This window comes from Girardinichthys multiradiatus, chromosome 14 (assembly GCF_021462225.1).
Source record: "Girardinichthys multiradiatus isolate DD_20200921_A chromosome 14, DD_fGirMul_XY1, whole genome shotgun sequence".
Taxonomy (NCBI): Eukaryota; Metazoa; Chordata; class Actinopteri; order Cyprinodontiformes; family Goodeidae; genus Girardinichthys; species Girardinichthys multiradiatus.
The window spans coordinates 7641742-7657871 of record NC_061807.1 but is presented as its reverse complement, the minus strand read 5'-3'; the positions used below and the strand labels follow the sequence as shown (position 1 = coordinate 7657871).

At 41.1% G+C, this 16130-nt stretch overlaps 2 protein-coding genes across 2 annotated transcripts in view; both read left to right on the top strand.

The window, feature by feature from the left end:
* LOC124880593 (Fc receptor-like protein 4) overlaps window positions 1–1288 on the top strand; it is a 29789-nt gene extending 28501 nt beyond the window's left edge. The window contains exons 10-13 of the mRNA XM_047385862.1: window positions 105–368; window positions 448–690; window positions 763–972; window positions 1071–1288. Of these exons, the coding sequence (XP_047241818.1) occupies window positions 105–368; window positions 448–690; window positions 763–972; window positions 1071–1174 (821 nt within the window). The 3' untranslated portion in view covers window positions 1175–1288. The remainder of the gene's footprint in view (window positions 1–104; window positions 369–447; window positions 691–762; window positions 973–1070) is intronic.
* A 6277-nt stretch (window positions 1289–7565) lies between these two features.
* Window positions 7566–16130, top strand: part of LOC124880995 — a 36922-nt gene continuing 28357 nt past the window's right edge. The window contains exons 1-5 of the mRNA XM_047386471.1: window positions 7566–7584; window positions 7640–7849; window positions 7980–8222; window positions 8440–8589; window positions 8692–8784. Of these exons, the coding sequence (XP_047242427.1) occupies window positions 7566–7584; window positions 7640–7849; window positions 7980–8222; window positions 8440–8589; window positions 8692–8784 (715 nt within the window). The remainder of the gene's footprint in view (window positions 7585–7639; window positions 7850–7979; window positions 8223–8439; window positions 8590–8691; window positions 8785–16130) is intronic.

Below are 16130 nucleotides of genomic sequence, written 5' to 3'. Positions count from 1 at the left end.
ATCACAATATGCTAATTTTTTTAGAAGTACCTGTAGTTGTGTTGAATTTGTCTTTTGGTGAAGTGAATATTAAACATTATTGTCTTATTGGTTTTTTATTCCAGCAGCTCAACTGACTGTGAGTACCAGCAGATCTCAGTTCTTTGAAGGAGACTCTGTGTCTCTGAGCTGTGAGGAGGACAACATCTCTGCTGGATGGACTGTGAGGAGAAACACAACCAAACGTCAGTCTGAGTGTAAAGATGGATGGGGAGTACCTGATGGTCTGACCTGTAAGATGACCTACATGGAAACAAGGGACACTGGAGTGTACTGGTGTGAGTCCAGAGAGGGAGCAGCCAGCAGCAGCATCCAGCTCACTGTCTCTGGTAAGATCAGACTGTGGAGTTAGTGTTGATGAAGCTGTGTGGAAATGGATGAAATGCTGTAGTTTGTCTCTGTGTTGAGGTGGATCAGTGATCCTGCAGAGTCCTGTCCTCCCTGTGATGGAGGGAGATGACGTCACTCTGAGCTGTCAAACAAAGACTCCCTCCAACCTCCCAGCTGCTTTCTATAACAATGGCGTCTTCATCAACAATGAACCTTCAGGTCACATGACCCTCCACCATGTGACCAGCTCTGATGAAGGTCTCTACAAGTGTTACATCAGTGGTCATGGAGAGTCTCCATCCAGCTGGATCTCTGTCTCAGGTCAGCGGCTTCTTCTCATTTTTAAACTGCATTAGTCCAGAGGTAACTGACCAGGTTGGATTCTGTCTATAGAAAAACCTCCAATCGTGGCCCCGCCCACCGTTGCTACTGGCGTCACTGAAGACCCTCCCCCTATCTCAGCCCCTCCCCCTATCTCAGCCCCTCCCCCTATCTCAGCCCCCTCTGGTCTTGTGTTGAGGGTGTTCTGCCACCTGGTGGTGTTCTGTCCATACTTCATCTCCACTCTCCTCATGGTGTCTTTGTATCGACAAAGATCCACAGGTGAGACAATCTCTGATCAACCAATCAGTGTCTGCTGTCACTGAGATTATAAATATATGGTGTTTAATCTATATTAACATTCAAACTTCTGACTGCAGGGAAAAACCTTACTGTCTCAACGGTGATAACTGAGACCGAGCGGGGATTGGATGAAAACAATGATGACATCAGCACTGCCGTAACAACAGAGCATCACTTCTGAAATCAGAAATTATTAAACACACAGAGGAAACTGGAATATTGAGCTTTTTCTTTGTGCTTCTTGTCTTTTTTCTTCTGGTTTTAATGAGGCAGTAAATGTATTTTCTCAACCAAACACGTTTTTTGTGATGAATTTCTATGAATTTCTATAAGGAGTAAATATTCCATCTTTAACAATTTAGGTTTCAGGACATGCAGTCAAATCTTCAGGACCCGCATTTACAAAGATTCTCAGTCTCTCAGAGAGCTCCTATCTTAGCCTAAAAATTCCTGGCAAGGATTCCTAGCTTCAGAGTGATTCAGGTCTCTGCTGAGAGAAACTTTGAGTGAGAAGACGACAGAGATTCCTATTTTAGAGGTTATGTTGTTGACCTTGTTGCTAGGTGTCATGCTGTCTTCTAAGGGCTGTGACTGGTTGTTGCAAAAAAACAAACACAGCAGATGAACAGAACAGATGAACACAAATTCAAATATTTTTTATCAAGATACAAAAAAACAGAATGTAGAAAGACAACATGAACATCAATAAACTATTTACAATAGTGCAATCGATTCAATTCAGTTTATTTATATAGCGCCAATTCAAAGAACTTTACAAAGTTAATTCATTCAAATCATACAGATTTCAAATCAGGTTCGAATATTTCAGTTAATCCTAACTATCAAACAATGAAGTTAGATTCAGTTTATTTTTCAAATTGGATAAAACGTTTTTCTATCTAAGGAAACCCAGCAGATTGCATCCAGTCAGTGACTTGCAGCATTCACTCCTCCTGGATGAGCATGTAGAGACAGTGGACAGTCACTGGCGTTGACTTTGCAGCAATCCCTCATACTGAGCATGCATGTAGCAACAGTGGAGAGGAAAAACTCCCTTTTCACAGGAAGAAACCTCCAGCAGAACCAGAACCAGGCTCAGTGTGAGCGGCCATCTGCCACGACCGACTGGGGGTTTGAGAGAACAGAGCAGAGACACAAAGAGAACACAGAAGCACTGATCCAGGAGTACTTTCAATAGGAAATAATCTGAAATGAAGAAATATTTTTATTTCTTTACACTCAATGCCGTATGTCAGCACAAGGTCCAGAGAATGAAGACAAAGGTGGGTAGGTTTGTTAATGTTTTGAGCAAAGCCAATTGAGTCTAAGATGGCATTAAAGGCTATATTTAGGCTATCACTTTCAGCGTCAACGTGAATGTTAAAATCCCCTACTATAATAACCTTATCTGTATTTAACTCTAAATCAGATAAATGGTCTGAAAAGGGATCTAAAAATTGAGAGTAAGGGCCTGGTGGACGGTACAAAACAACAAACAGAAGTGGTTTTAGTGCTTTGCAATTTGGATGAGGAAAACTAAGGATTAAATATTCAAAAGAGTTGTAGCTATTGATTCGTCTGGGACGAATCAATAAAGCGGACTGAAAGATGTTTGCTACCCAGTATTTCAAGGAATGTGGAAATTGAAATGATTTGAAGGAGTTGACTCATTTATAGTAACATAATCCTCTTGCTGCAGCCAGGTTTCTGTGAGGCAAAATAAATTTTGATCTTGAATTCTGACCAAGGCTTTAATGATATTAAGTGAATATTGTAAAGATGTCAACTGGTGCTTTCACACAATACTACTCTTTGCTGGAGGTCAGAGAGCTACAGAAGATCTTTTAGCTACAACCAACAGACTGCTTATCTAATCTATTCTTTACTCCACATCATAAGTTCATATGATTTACTGTTCTCTGGTTCTGATGTTTTTTTCAGTTTTCTGTTTTGTTTCTGTTGGACTTCAGTGCTTTCAGTTTTTAAGGCATCATAATGGTATGTTTAACAATTTTGTTTTGTTTTTCTTTTGTTCCTTGTTGCTTTTAGATTTGTAAATGTGAAAGTCATTTAGTGCTGTCTTAAAGTAATTTTTCTCTGTCATGATAACATTGACAAAACAATTTCTTGTCAAGGTACCCCTCAGTCTTGGGATCTATCATCCACATTGACACCCTGATGTTAATGATTTCTGAACAACTTCAGGGACGGCGGTACGTCTGAACCTATCGCTTTAGCCAAGATCACTTGGAGCTGCTCTTCAGTTCAATCAGGGCATCAGGTAGGGATTTCAATTTTTAATTTTTTTATTTTTGGTTTGTATGCATGTCACCCTGTTAACCGTGTTGTCATTACATCATCAGATGTACATTCATGTATTGCTTTATTTATTGTATTGATCTTTAAGTTAAGTCTAACTAGGTGCCATGTGAAAGCTATTCAAATATTACTACTTTACCTCTACAGCTGATGAATGATCGTAGTATCGTAGTTATCTAAGAAGTTTTAAAACATTGTTTTTGGTGCCTTCAACAATAACATTAACAGTAACGCTGTTCTTCTTTCAAGCATTTAAAAAGTATTGAGACATCTTGGCTTGTAAATACTGAAAAGTAGTACGTGTACGACAGACTAAATGTTACATAAATGATAAAGAACCGCTAAAAACAGTCAAAATAAGAATATTTTACTACCATTGATGCGATAAGCAGCCATCTTGAATGTAGAAGTCTGGTATGGTTGCGTAGACCCGACCTTCAGACTCGTAATACTGATTTCTGGGGGTGTTCCAGTTGAAATCTTCTTCTCAGAGGTCAGAAATTCCAACTTCCAAGTACAAATGGAATGCACCATGTTTTTTTTAAAATGTCTCCTTACAGTAACACAAGAAGGAAAATATGTAATCTGCTTATTAAATGTTTTATTAGAAGTTTTATTGCTGCACGCACACTAGATTAGGTTTCATCAAACCCACTGACCACACAGCTCAGTCCAGTTAAAGCTGCTCCAGGTTGACACATAAATTTACTGAAACACTGAGGTTTGTGCTCGGTCTCATGTAACAAGGCAGTCAGTTAGTCATTTTCTACCACTTATTCCATAGTGGGTCACAGGGGAGCTGGTGCCTATCTCCAGCAGTCTATGGGCGAGAGGCGGGGTTCACCCTGGGCAGGTTGCCAGTCCATCACAGGGCAACACACATACAACCACACACTCATTCATACACCTAAGGGCAATTTAGAGACCAATTAACCTAACAGGCATGTCTTTGGACTGTGGGAGGAAGCCGGAGTACCTGGTGAGAACCCACGCATGCACGGGGAGAACATTCAAACTCCATGCAGAAAGACCCCAGGCCAGGAATTGAACTCAGGACCTTCTTGCTGCAAAGCAACAGTGCTACCAACTGCGCCACCGTGCAGCCCAAGGCAGAGTCTAGAGTATATAATGAGGAGTGTTACTTTGTTCAGGGTTCCAGCTTCTTCATCCACGTGAGGAGAAGGATTGGGCCCTCGGTACCAAGCTTGTACTATTTTTCTGCTTTTCTACAAAAATTATCTCAAATTTAATTACAGAGTTGTAGTATGTCATTTATTGTTTAATGGGTAAATAGAATAGAAAATAGAGTATTATAAAAACCACTAGAAAAACATGTATTTACCAAGTTACAATTAACACGGATAATACTCCAGTGCTTAAATTAAAAAGAAAATTGCAACAAGGTTTAAACCTTTTTTTTAATAAGGGCAACAATTTTATTTTGATAAAAAAGAGGGTGAGGTTACATTAAAATCTTATATGGCGGTCTTAAAAATAGATGTATCCTTTTGAAAAATATAAAATAAATGAAACTCAAACAATCATAGCTAAATGTCTCTTTTTTCTCCTCAAAATTTTAAAAGATAAAAAAAAAAATCACTATGTTATGGTGTAGTCTAATTTTCACCAAAAATACTTTTTAGAGTAGGAAATAAGATTTAAGGCAGCAAACAGGACGAGCTGCTGACCTGCGGTAAATGTCCTAACGTCCAGCAGCCACAAGAGTGGGCTGTAAATTAACTTTATTTAAAAAAATGGATACAAACCCTTTAGCCAAAACAAAACAGAAAAAATAAAGAATATGTTTTCCTATTTAGTAAAATGATACAGTTTATGAAGGAACAGAACATAATATGAAACATAAACTAAATTTAGACAATTGATAAAACAATAATTACCCAGTTGCCCAAACATGAGGATGGTAAATGGCCTGAACTTTATAAAGTCCCCAGAGACCCCAAAGGACTTTCCACTACAATCATTCATACACACATTCACACACTGACAGTGGTGAGCTACATAGTAGCCACAGCTGCCCTGGGGCGCAGTGAGGATAGAGGTGATGATTTAGCTGCTCTGTAATTGGGGATAATTTGTGCCAAAAATCATTTGTATATTTTTACACCTGAACCACTGACCTCACACTAATCTAGGTCTCTGTTATAAGGCTTCCCTGCCTCCAATACACTGTCTAAATAGCAAGTTAACTTCTCATTGTATCCCTTCAGCTTCAGTCTCCACTAATGCAGTATTTTAATTATGATGCTTTATTATTTAAAAGGCAATATTACAGCCACAAACGTCCATATATTTTGTTTGGACTTTATGTGACAGACATCATCTAAACATGGAGAGTTGGTGGACCCACTGCAGACCTGCCAAGACAAGAAGGTCCACTTAAACTGGCAGGGAAGGAGGACATTAATCCGAGAAACAGCCATGAGGTATCCCTAGAAGAGTTGCAGAGATCCACAGCTCAGGAGGAAGAATCTGTGGACATGATAGCTATTCATTGTTAACTCAAATCTGGCCATTTTTGGACCAGAGGCAAAAAGGAACCCATTGTTAAAAAAAAACGCTCAGAACCGGCCATGTAGGTGACGACGCAAACGTGCAGATATGTGTTGTGCTCAGATCGGATTAAAAGTGACCTTTTTATCCTTTGTGTAAAAGACTGTGTGGGGGAAAACTAACAATGAACATCAACATACCATCCCCAGGGAGAAACATGGTGGTGACAGCATCATGCTGTGGGGATGCTTTCCTTCAGCAGGGAGAGGGAGGCTGGTTAGGGGTAATGAGAAGATGGATGGAGCAAAATACCAGGGAGTCCTGGAATAAGACTTGAGACTGGGGTGGAGGTTCACTTTCAAGCAAGACAGCAAATCTAAATACATATTCATGTGTTAGAATATCCTAGTCAAAGTTCAGACCTTACTGAAACAGAGAATCTGTGGTGAGACCTAAAAACTATTGGGGGGAATGGTGCCTATTTCCGGCACTCTTTGGGCAACAGGGACCCTGAACAGATCACCAGTTCATCGCAGGGCAACACAGAGAGACAAAAGACCAACAACCATGCAAACACACACTCATACTGAAAGGCAATTTAGAGAAACTTTTAACCTAACTGTCATGCTACTGGACTGTGGGAAGAAGCCGGTGTACCTGGAGAGAACCCCTGCACAGGTAGAGGGAGAACATGCAAACTCCAAAAAGACCCCAGACCTGGGTTCAAACCCAGGACCTTCTCCCTGCAAGAGAACAGAGAAATAAACAGTGTTACTTTTTCAGTAATGGAAATAAGTTTGTCACAGCTAGAAGTTTTCTGTGCTCAGAATCAGCGCCCCCTACTGGCAGGCATTACAGCATTACAATTGGACTCTCAGAGGCTGAGCAGGTGCAGATTTTCAATCAAGTATGTTTTTAGGTACCTGGTGGTGTGTAGATTAGTGCAAGAGAATATAGTCTGTGGGAAAATATATTAACAAATATAATAAAAAATAAAACAATGTAAAAAATGTTTCAACATTTATTGGCAATTAATCCATTCCCACTTTTATTTATGAAAATGTGTCTTTTTAATCTACTACAATAATGTCTGTGTTTTCATTCTTGTTTATTTGATTTAAAGTAAACTTGGAGCTTTAGGTTGGACCTGTAAAAGGGACGAATGTAGCGTGTATTATGCTTCAGGGGAGTTCATGTGATGGTTTCATCAGAAATGATGTCCAAACTTAGACACATGGACAAGAAACTACACCTCAGTGACACATGAGGGGGCGGGGCTTCACTCACTATAAACTGGTCAGAGCTGATCTCAGATCCCCAGTAGCAGGATGGAGGAAACAGCTCCACTGAGGTTGCTCTGTAGGTAACTTTTCTCTGTCTATAGAAGCTATTTTCATTCTTTTTAGGTTTCATTTTCTAGTCTAACGTCCAACAGCAGTGTGTTTATTACACTTTAGTAGTTCTTACCTTTCTGTTGTTTTGTCTCTGAATCCTTTAACTTTGTTTTTTAGCTGGAGTGTTGCTACTGTGTTGCACAACATTGCAGGGTGAGTAAACATTATTCACAGTTTGTCAGATAAACGTCTCGTATCCGTTCTCTCAGCTAATGAAGCAACATAGATAATTAGTAGTTCATGTTCAATAGAGAGGGCAGGTGGCCCGGTAAACGGTTTTAGGTCAAATGTAAAAGAGTTTTTAATCTCAGTGGGACTTCCTGGTTAAATAAAGGTAAATAAATAAATATGTCGGTTGTCACAGACCGTGAGAAATTTATTGATATACATAAAAACATGAACAGTGAATTTCCTTATTTCAGCTGGTCTGACTGTGAGTCCCAGCAGATCTCAGTTCTTTAGAGGAGACTCTGTGTCTCTGAGCTGTGAGGAGGACAACAGCTCTGCTGGATGGACTGTGAGGAGAAACACAACCAAACGTCAGTCTGAGTGTAAAGATGGATGGGGAGTACCTGATGGTCTGACCTGTAAGATGACCTACATGGAAACAGATGATACTAGAGTGTACTGGTGTGAGTCCAGAGAGGGAGCAGCCAGCAGCAGCATCCAGCTCACTGTCTCTGGTAAGATCAGACTGTGGAGTTAGTGTTGATGAAGCTGTGTGGAAATGGATGAAATGCTGTAGTTTGTCTCTGTGTTGAGGTGGATCAGTGATCCTGCAGAGTCCTGTCCTCCCTGTGATGGAGGGAGATGACGTCACTCTGAGCTGTCAAACAAAGACTCCCTCCAACCTCCCAGCTGCTTTCATTAAAGATGGCTCCCTCATCAGGACTGAGTCTGCAGGTCACATGACCCTCCACCATGTGACCAGCTCTGATGAAGGTCTCTACAAGTGTTTCATCAGTGGTCATGGAGAGTCTCCATCCAGCTGGATCTCTGTCTCAGGTCAGCAGCTTCACTGAATGTAGAAAATATCTAAAAATCAATAAAAAGCCATCCAACATGACACTATCATCATGTATCTTTAATATAGAGAAACCTCCAACCACCTCTCCACCTACCACAAGTCCTGCCAAGGGTGAGGAAGTTGAAGCAATACTTCAATTGTTTGAGAGTTGATATTTACAGTCAGACACTTATTTAGTAGCTATCTTTTTTCTAGAGAGACTCACCAGCATCTTGGTCTCCACAAACTCGTCAGGTTCTGGTTCTCCCTCCAGTCCTCTGGTGACTCTCATCACATGTGGTTGTGTTCTGGTTTTCCTGGTGTTCCTGGTTGTACTACTGATACATGTTCACAGCAAACCTAAAGGTGAAATAAATGTCTTGGTTACAACATATGACTGCATTTCATAGACAGGTAGTTTTCAGATGTGCCTGAAACAGCTTCATGTTTACTTTGGGTTCATTTCAGACAATAAACGAAGGAAGGAAGAAGATGAAATCACATACAGCGATGTCAAAATATCCCAGAGTAAACCACAGAAAACCAAACCAAGAAAAGATGGTGATTATGTTAATTTATTCTTGTAATCGATGATGTATCCACTGGTTTCCAGAAGGATCAGAAACTGGTCATAATTAGGAAATATTAGATGTAATCACACCTGTCAGGTGTATTAAAGTCACAGTAAGGTTAGATTTGAGGGAATCGATTTACAGTAAATGCATATCCTGAGCTGAATTATTGGGTACCTGTTTGTGTTTCTGTGTAAGTGTGTAGCTGTGTGATAAACTCTTTTTATTACATCTTGAGGACCTGTGTTGGTGTATCCCCCACCATGTGAAGTTCAGTAGTAGGAACATACACAGGCAGTTTTGGCACAGGTCCATCACCAAATTTATTTATAAAATAAATAAAAAACCCTAGTAGGATATATTTAACTTGTATTTATTGTATTATATTTTTATTTATTTTCGTTATATATTTCATAATCACCAAAATATTGTAAATTAAAATTTAGCAAAACTCTGAATAAATTAAATAAAAATAAAGCACCCAATTGTCAATGTTCGGAGTTGGTTTGGACCAAAATGCAAGCAAGAACTAGGGAGCCACATGGTGCGGTTTAATCTTCTTTAATAATAATTAATGAAGGACTTACAGGAGTTGTCAAACATCGACGAGGAACCAGGAGACATCAGGAAGACAACAGGTGAGAAACATGGCATGCATGGCGTGAGGAACCAGCAGAGAATAATTAGAGCAACCAGGTATATATGCAGGGAGAGGAGGAGAGTGGACCAATGAGAGGAAGCCAAGGTAATCAGAGGAGAAGTGGGAACAGGTGTGGGAACTGGCTGTGGAGACTGAGGGAATGAATGGTTACTATGGTGACCAGACTGGGAGACACAGGGACACTGGAGAAACTAAACTATAAATAAACCAAAGGGAAACTAGATCTAAAGATAAACAAACACTAACTCACAAGGAGGAGCAGCGAAGCGAAAGCCAAATACACCCAACAATCTAAAACACCAGCAAGAACGTAAAGGGAGGTAACCAATAATTACTACAACAGCCAGAGAGGAACTAAACACATAGAACTATACAAAGGACAAAGAATCTAAAGGGAAACAAACCTCTGGGTAAATAGTACCTGAAGGGGATCTAAGGACAAGGGGAGGAACAGGGAAAAGAAACCTAAACATAAGCTAAACATAAATAGTAACTCTCGAAAGAACTAGATCTAAGGACACAAGCACAAGAATCTAAGCAAATATTAACTAAACCAAGTAGACTACTAATCAAAGGAACAGGGAAAACCTTTAATGACAAAGTAAACAAAAACAAACAACAAAATGGCAGGTCCTGACACCAATAAACTATAAAATACACCTACAGTCAGGTCCATAAATATTGGAACATCAACTCAATTTTCTTCTTTTGGTTCTGTAAACCACCACAATAGATTTGAAATAAAACGACCAAGATGTGCTTAAACTGAAGACTTTCATAGCCTACGTTTAGAAGGCGTAGACTTCACCAAATGTTAAGTTTCATCCCTGGTGATGCTCTGCCAGGCCTCAACTCCAAATATCTGCAGTTCCTGCTTATTTTTATGGCCTTTCCCTTCAGTTTTGTTTTCAGCAAGTGAAAAGCATGCTCAGTCGGATTCAGGTCAGGTGATTGATTTGGCCATTGAATAACATTCCACTTCTTTGCCTCAAAAAACTTTGGTGGCTTTGACAGTATTAGCTTTGGATCGTTGTCCATCTGCACTGTAAAGGAGCGTCCAATGGGTTTGGAGGCACTTGGCTGAATATAAGCAGGTGATATTGCCCGGAAGACTTCAGAATTCATCCTGCTGCTTTTGTCCACAGTCACGTCATCAATAAATACATTGTCGTGGAGCAGCTTGCTAGGAGGCGTAGAGGGCCCTTGGGGAACCCTGTTCCAATGACAGCCATACAAGCCCATGTTGTGGTGAATCTTCTGTATTCTCTCTGGTGAAGTCTTCTCTGGATTGCTGAATTTGACACACACAAACCTACCTCCTGGAGAGTGTTCTTGATCTGGCCTATTGTTGTTTTTCTTCACCAGGGAAAAGATTCTTCGCTCATCCACCACATTTGTCTTCCGTGGTCTTCCGGGTCTTTTGGTGTTGTTGAGCTCACCTGGGTGTTCTTTCTTTTTGATGATGTTCCAAACTGTTGATTTGGCTACGCCTAATATATTTGCCATCTCTCTGATGGGTTTGTTTTGATTTCTCAGCCTAATTCAAAGAACAACTCTGAGATTTCAGGCTGACCCTCGGAGGCAGAGGCGGAGGTGTTGGGCTGACCCTCAGTGGTGTGAGCTGAAGCGCGTAGAACTGCAGTAATACTGGCCTGAAGCTGTGTTTTGGAGGCATGGAGCAGTACGTTCAGCTGCAGGAACCCGCACAAAGGGTACAGGAGCAGCCATTTCCTGCCGAAGACCACAGGAGGACGCTGAAGGAGCAGTGGAGAGCGGCAGAGAAACTTGCGCTTATGAACATAGAGCAGAAGTCTGTGACATGAAGCTTGCTTGACAAACGGAAGCCTGAGGCGAGGGCGAAAACGGCAAAGACAGAAGGAGGGCGTCGACCAGACCCTCTGGATTAGGTGAGGAGACATTGATCTGATGTAATAGGATCCTCTGACACAAAAGAAGAGGAGGAAGCAGCAGGAGAAGTATAGAGGGGTGGTGGAGCAGGAGGAAGCTAGGGCTGAGATGTGGAACCCTGCTGAACCAGACAGGGTTCAGCAGGGTTCTTCTAGCATTGGCTCCAGAGACAAGGCAGATTGGAGATGCTGTTGTCCTTGACAGCGAGCAGGTGGCTCTCCTCGAGAAGGTGAGTGCACAGTGAGTGTGACTGCACTGTTTGATAGTTAGGAGTAGTTGGAATGTATGAACATGACTTGATATCTGTATGGTTTGAATGAATTGACTTTGTAAAGAGCCTTGAGACAACATGTGTTGTGAATTTGAGCTACACAAATAAAACTGAAATGAATCTAACAGAACTCTAAATATGCAAACAACTGGATGAACTAAAGAACATAAACAGGTACTGTTTAAGGATCTTCAAGTTCTCAATAGGGTTATGTCTGGTGAGAAAGGGGCCATGTCATTATTCTTTAGTCTTTAAGGTCTTAGCTTGTTAACCATGTCTTGGAGAACTTTGCTGCATTCTAGTGCAGAAAATGTATGCTCTTCTTTTCTCTGCCAAATACCACCTCTTACAAGAACCGTTCCGAAAAAGAGAATGGGAGGTCCAATGGGCCCTGGTTTGGGTAGCGAAGTTGGTCTGGTCTGGCAAAGGTGGTGGGCACGAACAAATAAATATTGTAGCTATTCTCTTTAGCTGTAATGGGAGTAGTTTATGCTGGGTCGACACACTGGAAGGAGTTCTGTGGTGCAATTCCTGCCGCTTCACTCAACGTGATTAGAGACACCGTATCTTCAGAAACATCTCCGGTTCAGGTTGCCTTAATTGCAGTATTACAGAAAGAAAGGTTGAAGACAGGCTGTCTTAATTACCCCTTATTGCATGAACACTGGATTATTTAGACAGTAAATCATATTTAACTTTGTGGTTGCTCTCGATCGGTGGGTATTCAAACATCAGATTGTGGTCAAGGTTAAAGAATTAGTCCAGCTTGCCAGCAAGTGAGACATTCAAGTGCATTTCCTCTTTTGTCCGCCTCTTTGGAAGAGTCGCATGGTATGCCCTTTTTCCACTGGCTTGATTGAGCCTGGCTCTGCTCCACTCAGCCCGTGTTGCAAGCACTTCCATTAATGTTGTTTCCGTACTGGTACCTAGTTTTTTGGTCCTTGCTCCTGAGCAGATCCGACCGGGGCTTAGTCGGGACTACATGTAGCATGAACAGACTGCAGTTCACTGATTGGACATAGGACCAGGAGAAATGAGAAGGTTTTCTAGAGGTAGTGCAGGAAGAAGGTAATAAAACTCAAGAGATACTACTAGATATTAAGGACCACAATGGCAGCGCGGGTCAAACCCAAATTTAATTTTACTATTTAGTAACCATAAACCAGCCTGAAGGCTGAAAGAGAATACAAAAGGACACATTAGCCTTCTGAATGACACGCAGGTAGGGGGTGCTGTATTTAATAACATCCTGAACCAGCTGATCACACATAAAATCAGCTGTTCAGACCCACAAACATTTCCCTCAAAACACACAAACCAATACCACCATGAAACAGTGTGTTTGGTTCTAACATTTATTGATGGTCCTCAAGAGAACCAGCGTTTGCAGGAGGAGGGAGCAGACAGAGAGCAGCTGCCTGTAATCAGAATGCCGGGATCGGGTCAAACGGGAGGAAGACCCCGCTGAATCCACGATGCACGAATATCCAACATCCAAACTAAAACTAACTTCACTGCGGTCAGAAGTCCTTGGTTTGGGGCTTTAAAGTCCCTGTCCTCATTATTGCCATGGCTGTGACAGAAATGTCCATATAAAGCCCGACATGTTAAATTCTTCAGGCAAAATTTGGAGCTTCCAAAGTTTGCCTGTTTCCACCCCCTCCCATCAGAACCCCTGAGTCTTATTTTAAAGGTTCTGGCCGGGTTGAGGTCCAGATTATTATCCCAGTGGATCATTTTATACATGAAAACAACGTAAGACATTCTTGCATAAACAAAGACACAAACATTATTTGTATTTAGTTTATTTATTTTCTACTTATTTATTTTCATCGTTTCATGCAGATTACTTTAGTGTGAGGATGTCACACAGTAACGTTAATAGCAGCCCAGCGCTACACTGACGGCTGGAGGCGGGGCTTCAGCCGTCAGTGGGTCAGTGGAAACACAACAGTTACTGTGCCGAGTAGAGACAGACTGAGCGGAGTGAAGCTGCACGGCCTAAAACAGGCCAGTGGAAAAGCGGAAGTAGAGAACGAAGTGGAGCGGGCAAAGTATTTTTGATAGTGGGTCCATGACATCATGGGGATTCCAGCTGTGACCCCTCCTTCCTGGAATATGCTACAAGTAGGTTAGTGTTGTATTTAAAGTTGCAGTTTTCTACCAGCATCTTGTTTGTGTACAGTTCAGAGTCCATGTTTTTATCCATGGCTGGGGGCACAACACATGTTGTAGTTCTGGAATATGGCAGCACTGGAGGCAAAGAGATGAACTGAGTTCATCTCTTTTTTGGTCCATTTTGCCTCAGGAACCGAAGCTGTCTCCCTCATTATACAAATACACATCACCTGATGCATTCAAACTGAATAGGCTTCCAAGTTTATCCAGGTCGCAGTTGAAAATGCACAAAAATAACTATTTTCTATGGTGTCAGTAGTTTCTCATTCGAATGAAACAAAAATAGATCTCTGATGCAAACATCATGGGAACTGAAAGGAATATGCTGAGAATGTCAAACAGTAATGATAATAGCAGCAAGAGGTCTGATGAAAATTAAAAAGAGAGATCATATTTCTCCTATTTTAGCTTCCCTTCATTGGCTCCCTGTTAAATCCAGAATATAATTTAAAATTCAGGTTTACTGGTGGTTCCTAGAGTCTCCAGAAGTAGAATGGGAGGCAGATCCTTTAATTATCAGGCTCCTCTCCTGTGGAACCAGCTCCCAGTTTTAGTCCGTGAGGCAGACACCCTGTCTACTTTTAAGGCTAGGCTTAAAACTTTCCTTTTTGATAAAGCTTATAGTTAGAGTGGTTTAGGTTATCCTGAGTTATCTCTGTAGTTATGCTGCTATAGGCTTAGGCTGCTGGAGGACATAATGACCACTTTCACCCTCTTCGCTACATTCTCACACTACTCTCCAATTTTGCATTATTTGCAGTTATTTCAGCTTTTAACTTTGTTCTCTCTTTTCTCTTCCTAGAAGCTACACCTGGCCTGGCTCTGTGTCTACCTGTGACACCTTTCTGGAGAGGGACATCGTTCAAGCTTCTGCTGGCGACAACTTAATGCTCACCCTCTACCGATGATCCACATGGCCCTGTCTTTCAGTGTTTAACACTTTCTCTCTCCTAGACATGGCGATTGACTGAGCTTCTACTGTGACTAACTCTATGTGCTCTCTTTCAGACTCTAACCTTGAAAACTGGCTCAGAATTTATCTGTTCTTTCTTTCTAGGTGAAATGACTAAAGGAGTTACATCCATTAACATTTACTTTTCCTTCCCATAGAAAGTACTCCTGGATCAGTGCTTCTTTGTTCTCTTTGTGTCTCTGCTCTTTTCTCTCAAACCCCCAGTCGGTCGTGGCAGATGGCCGCTCACACAGAGCCTGGTTCTGGTTCTGCTGGAGGTTTCTTCCTGTTAAAAGGGAGTTTTTCCTCTCCACTGTCGCTACATGCATGCTCAGTATGAGGGATTGCTGCAAAGTCAACGCCAGTGACTGTCCACTGTCTCTACATGCTCATCCAGGAGGAGTGAATGCTGCAAGTCACTGACTGGATGCAATCTGCTGGGTTTCCTTAGACAGAAAAACTTTTGATCCAATTTGAATAAATAACTAACTCCGACTGCACTGTTCAATTGTTAGGATTAATTGGAATGTATGAACCTGACTTTTGTGAAGTGCCTTGAGACGACATGTGTTGTGAATTGAGGCATAGTGGCCTCCAGCAACGTGCGAATGGTCCAATATTCAGCAAACTAGTGGTCCAACACTAGAAACCACCAGTAAACCTGCAGTCTGAGAACAAAGTGCTCTGTTAGGAACATATGGACCAATCAGATCTCTGATGTATGATGGAGCTAGATCATTAAGGGCTTTATATGTGAGGAGGAGAATTTTAAATTCTATTCTGAATTTAACAGGGAGCCAATGAAGGGAAGCTAAAATAGGAGAAATATGATCTCTCTTTTTAATTTTCATCAGAACTCTTGCTGCAGCATTTTGAATCAGCTGAAAGCTTTTAACTGCATTTTGTGGACATCCTGATAGTAAAGAATTACAATAGTCCAGCCTTGAAGTAACAAATGCATGGACTAGTTTTTCAGCATCACTCCTGGACAGGATATTTCTAATTTTGGCAATGTTCCGGAGGTGAAAGAAGGAAATCCTAGTAACCTGTTTAATATGGGATTTAAATGACATGTCCTGGTCAAAAATAACACCAAGGTTTTTTACTTTATTACTGGAGGTCAATTTAATGCCATCCAGGTTAAGTGATTGACTAAGCAGTTTCTCTTTTAAAGACTCCGGTCCAAAGACGACAACTTCTGTCTTGTCAGAATTTAGAAGCAAAACATTTTAAGTCATCCAAGTTTTTATATCTTCAAGACATGCTTGTAGTCTATCTAACTGGTTGGGCTCATCAGGATTTATGGATAAGTAAAGCTGAGTATCATCAGCATAACAGTGAAAATTTATCCCATGCTGCCTGATA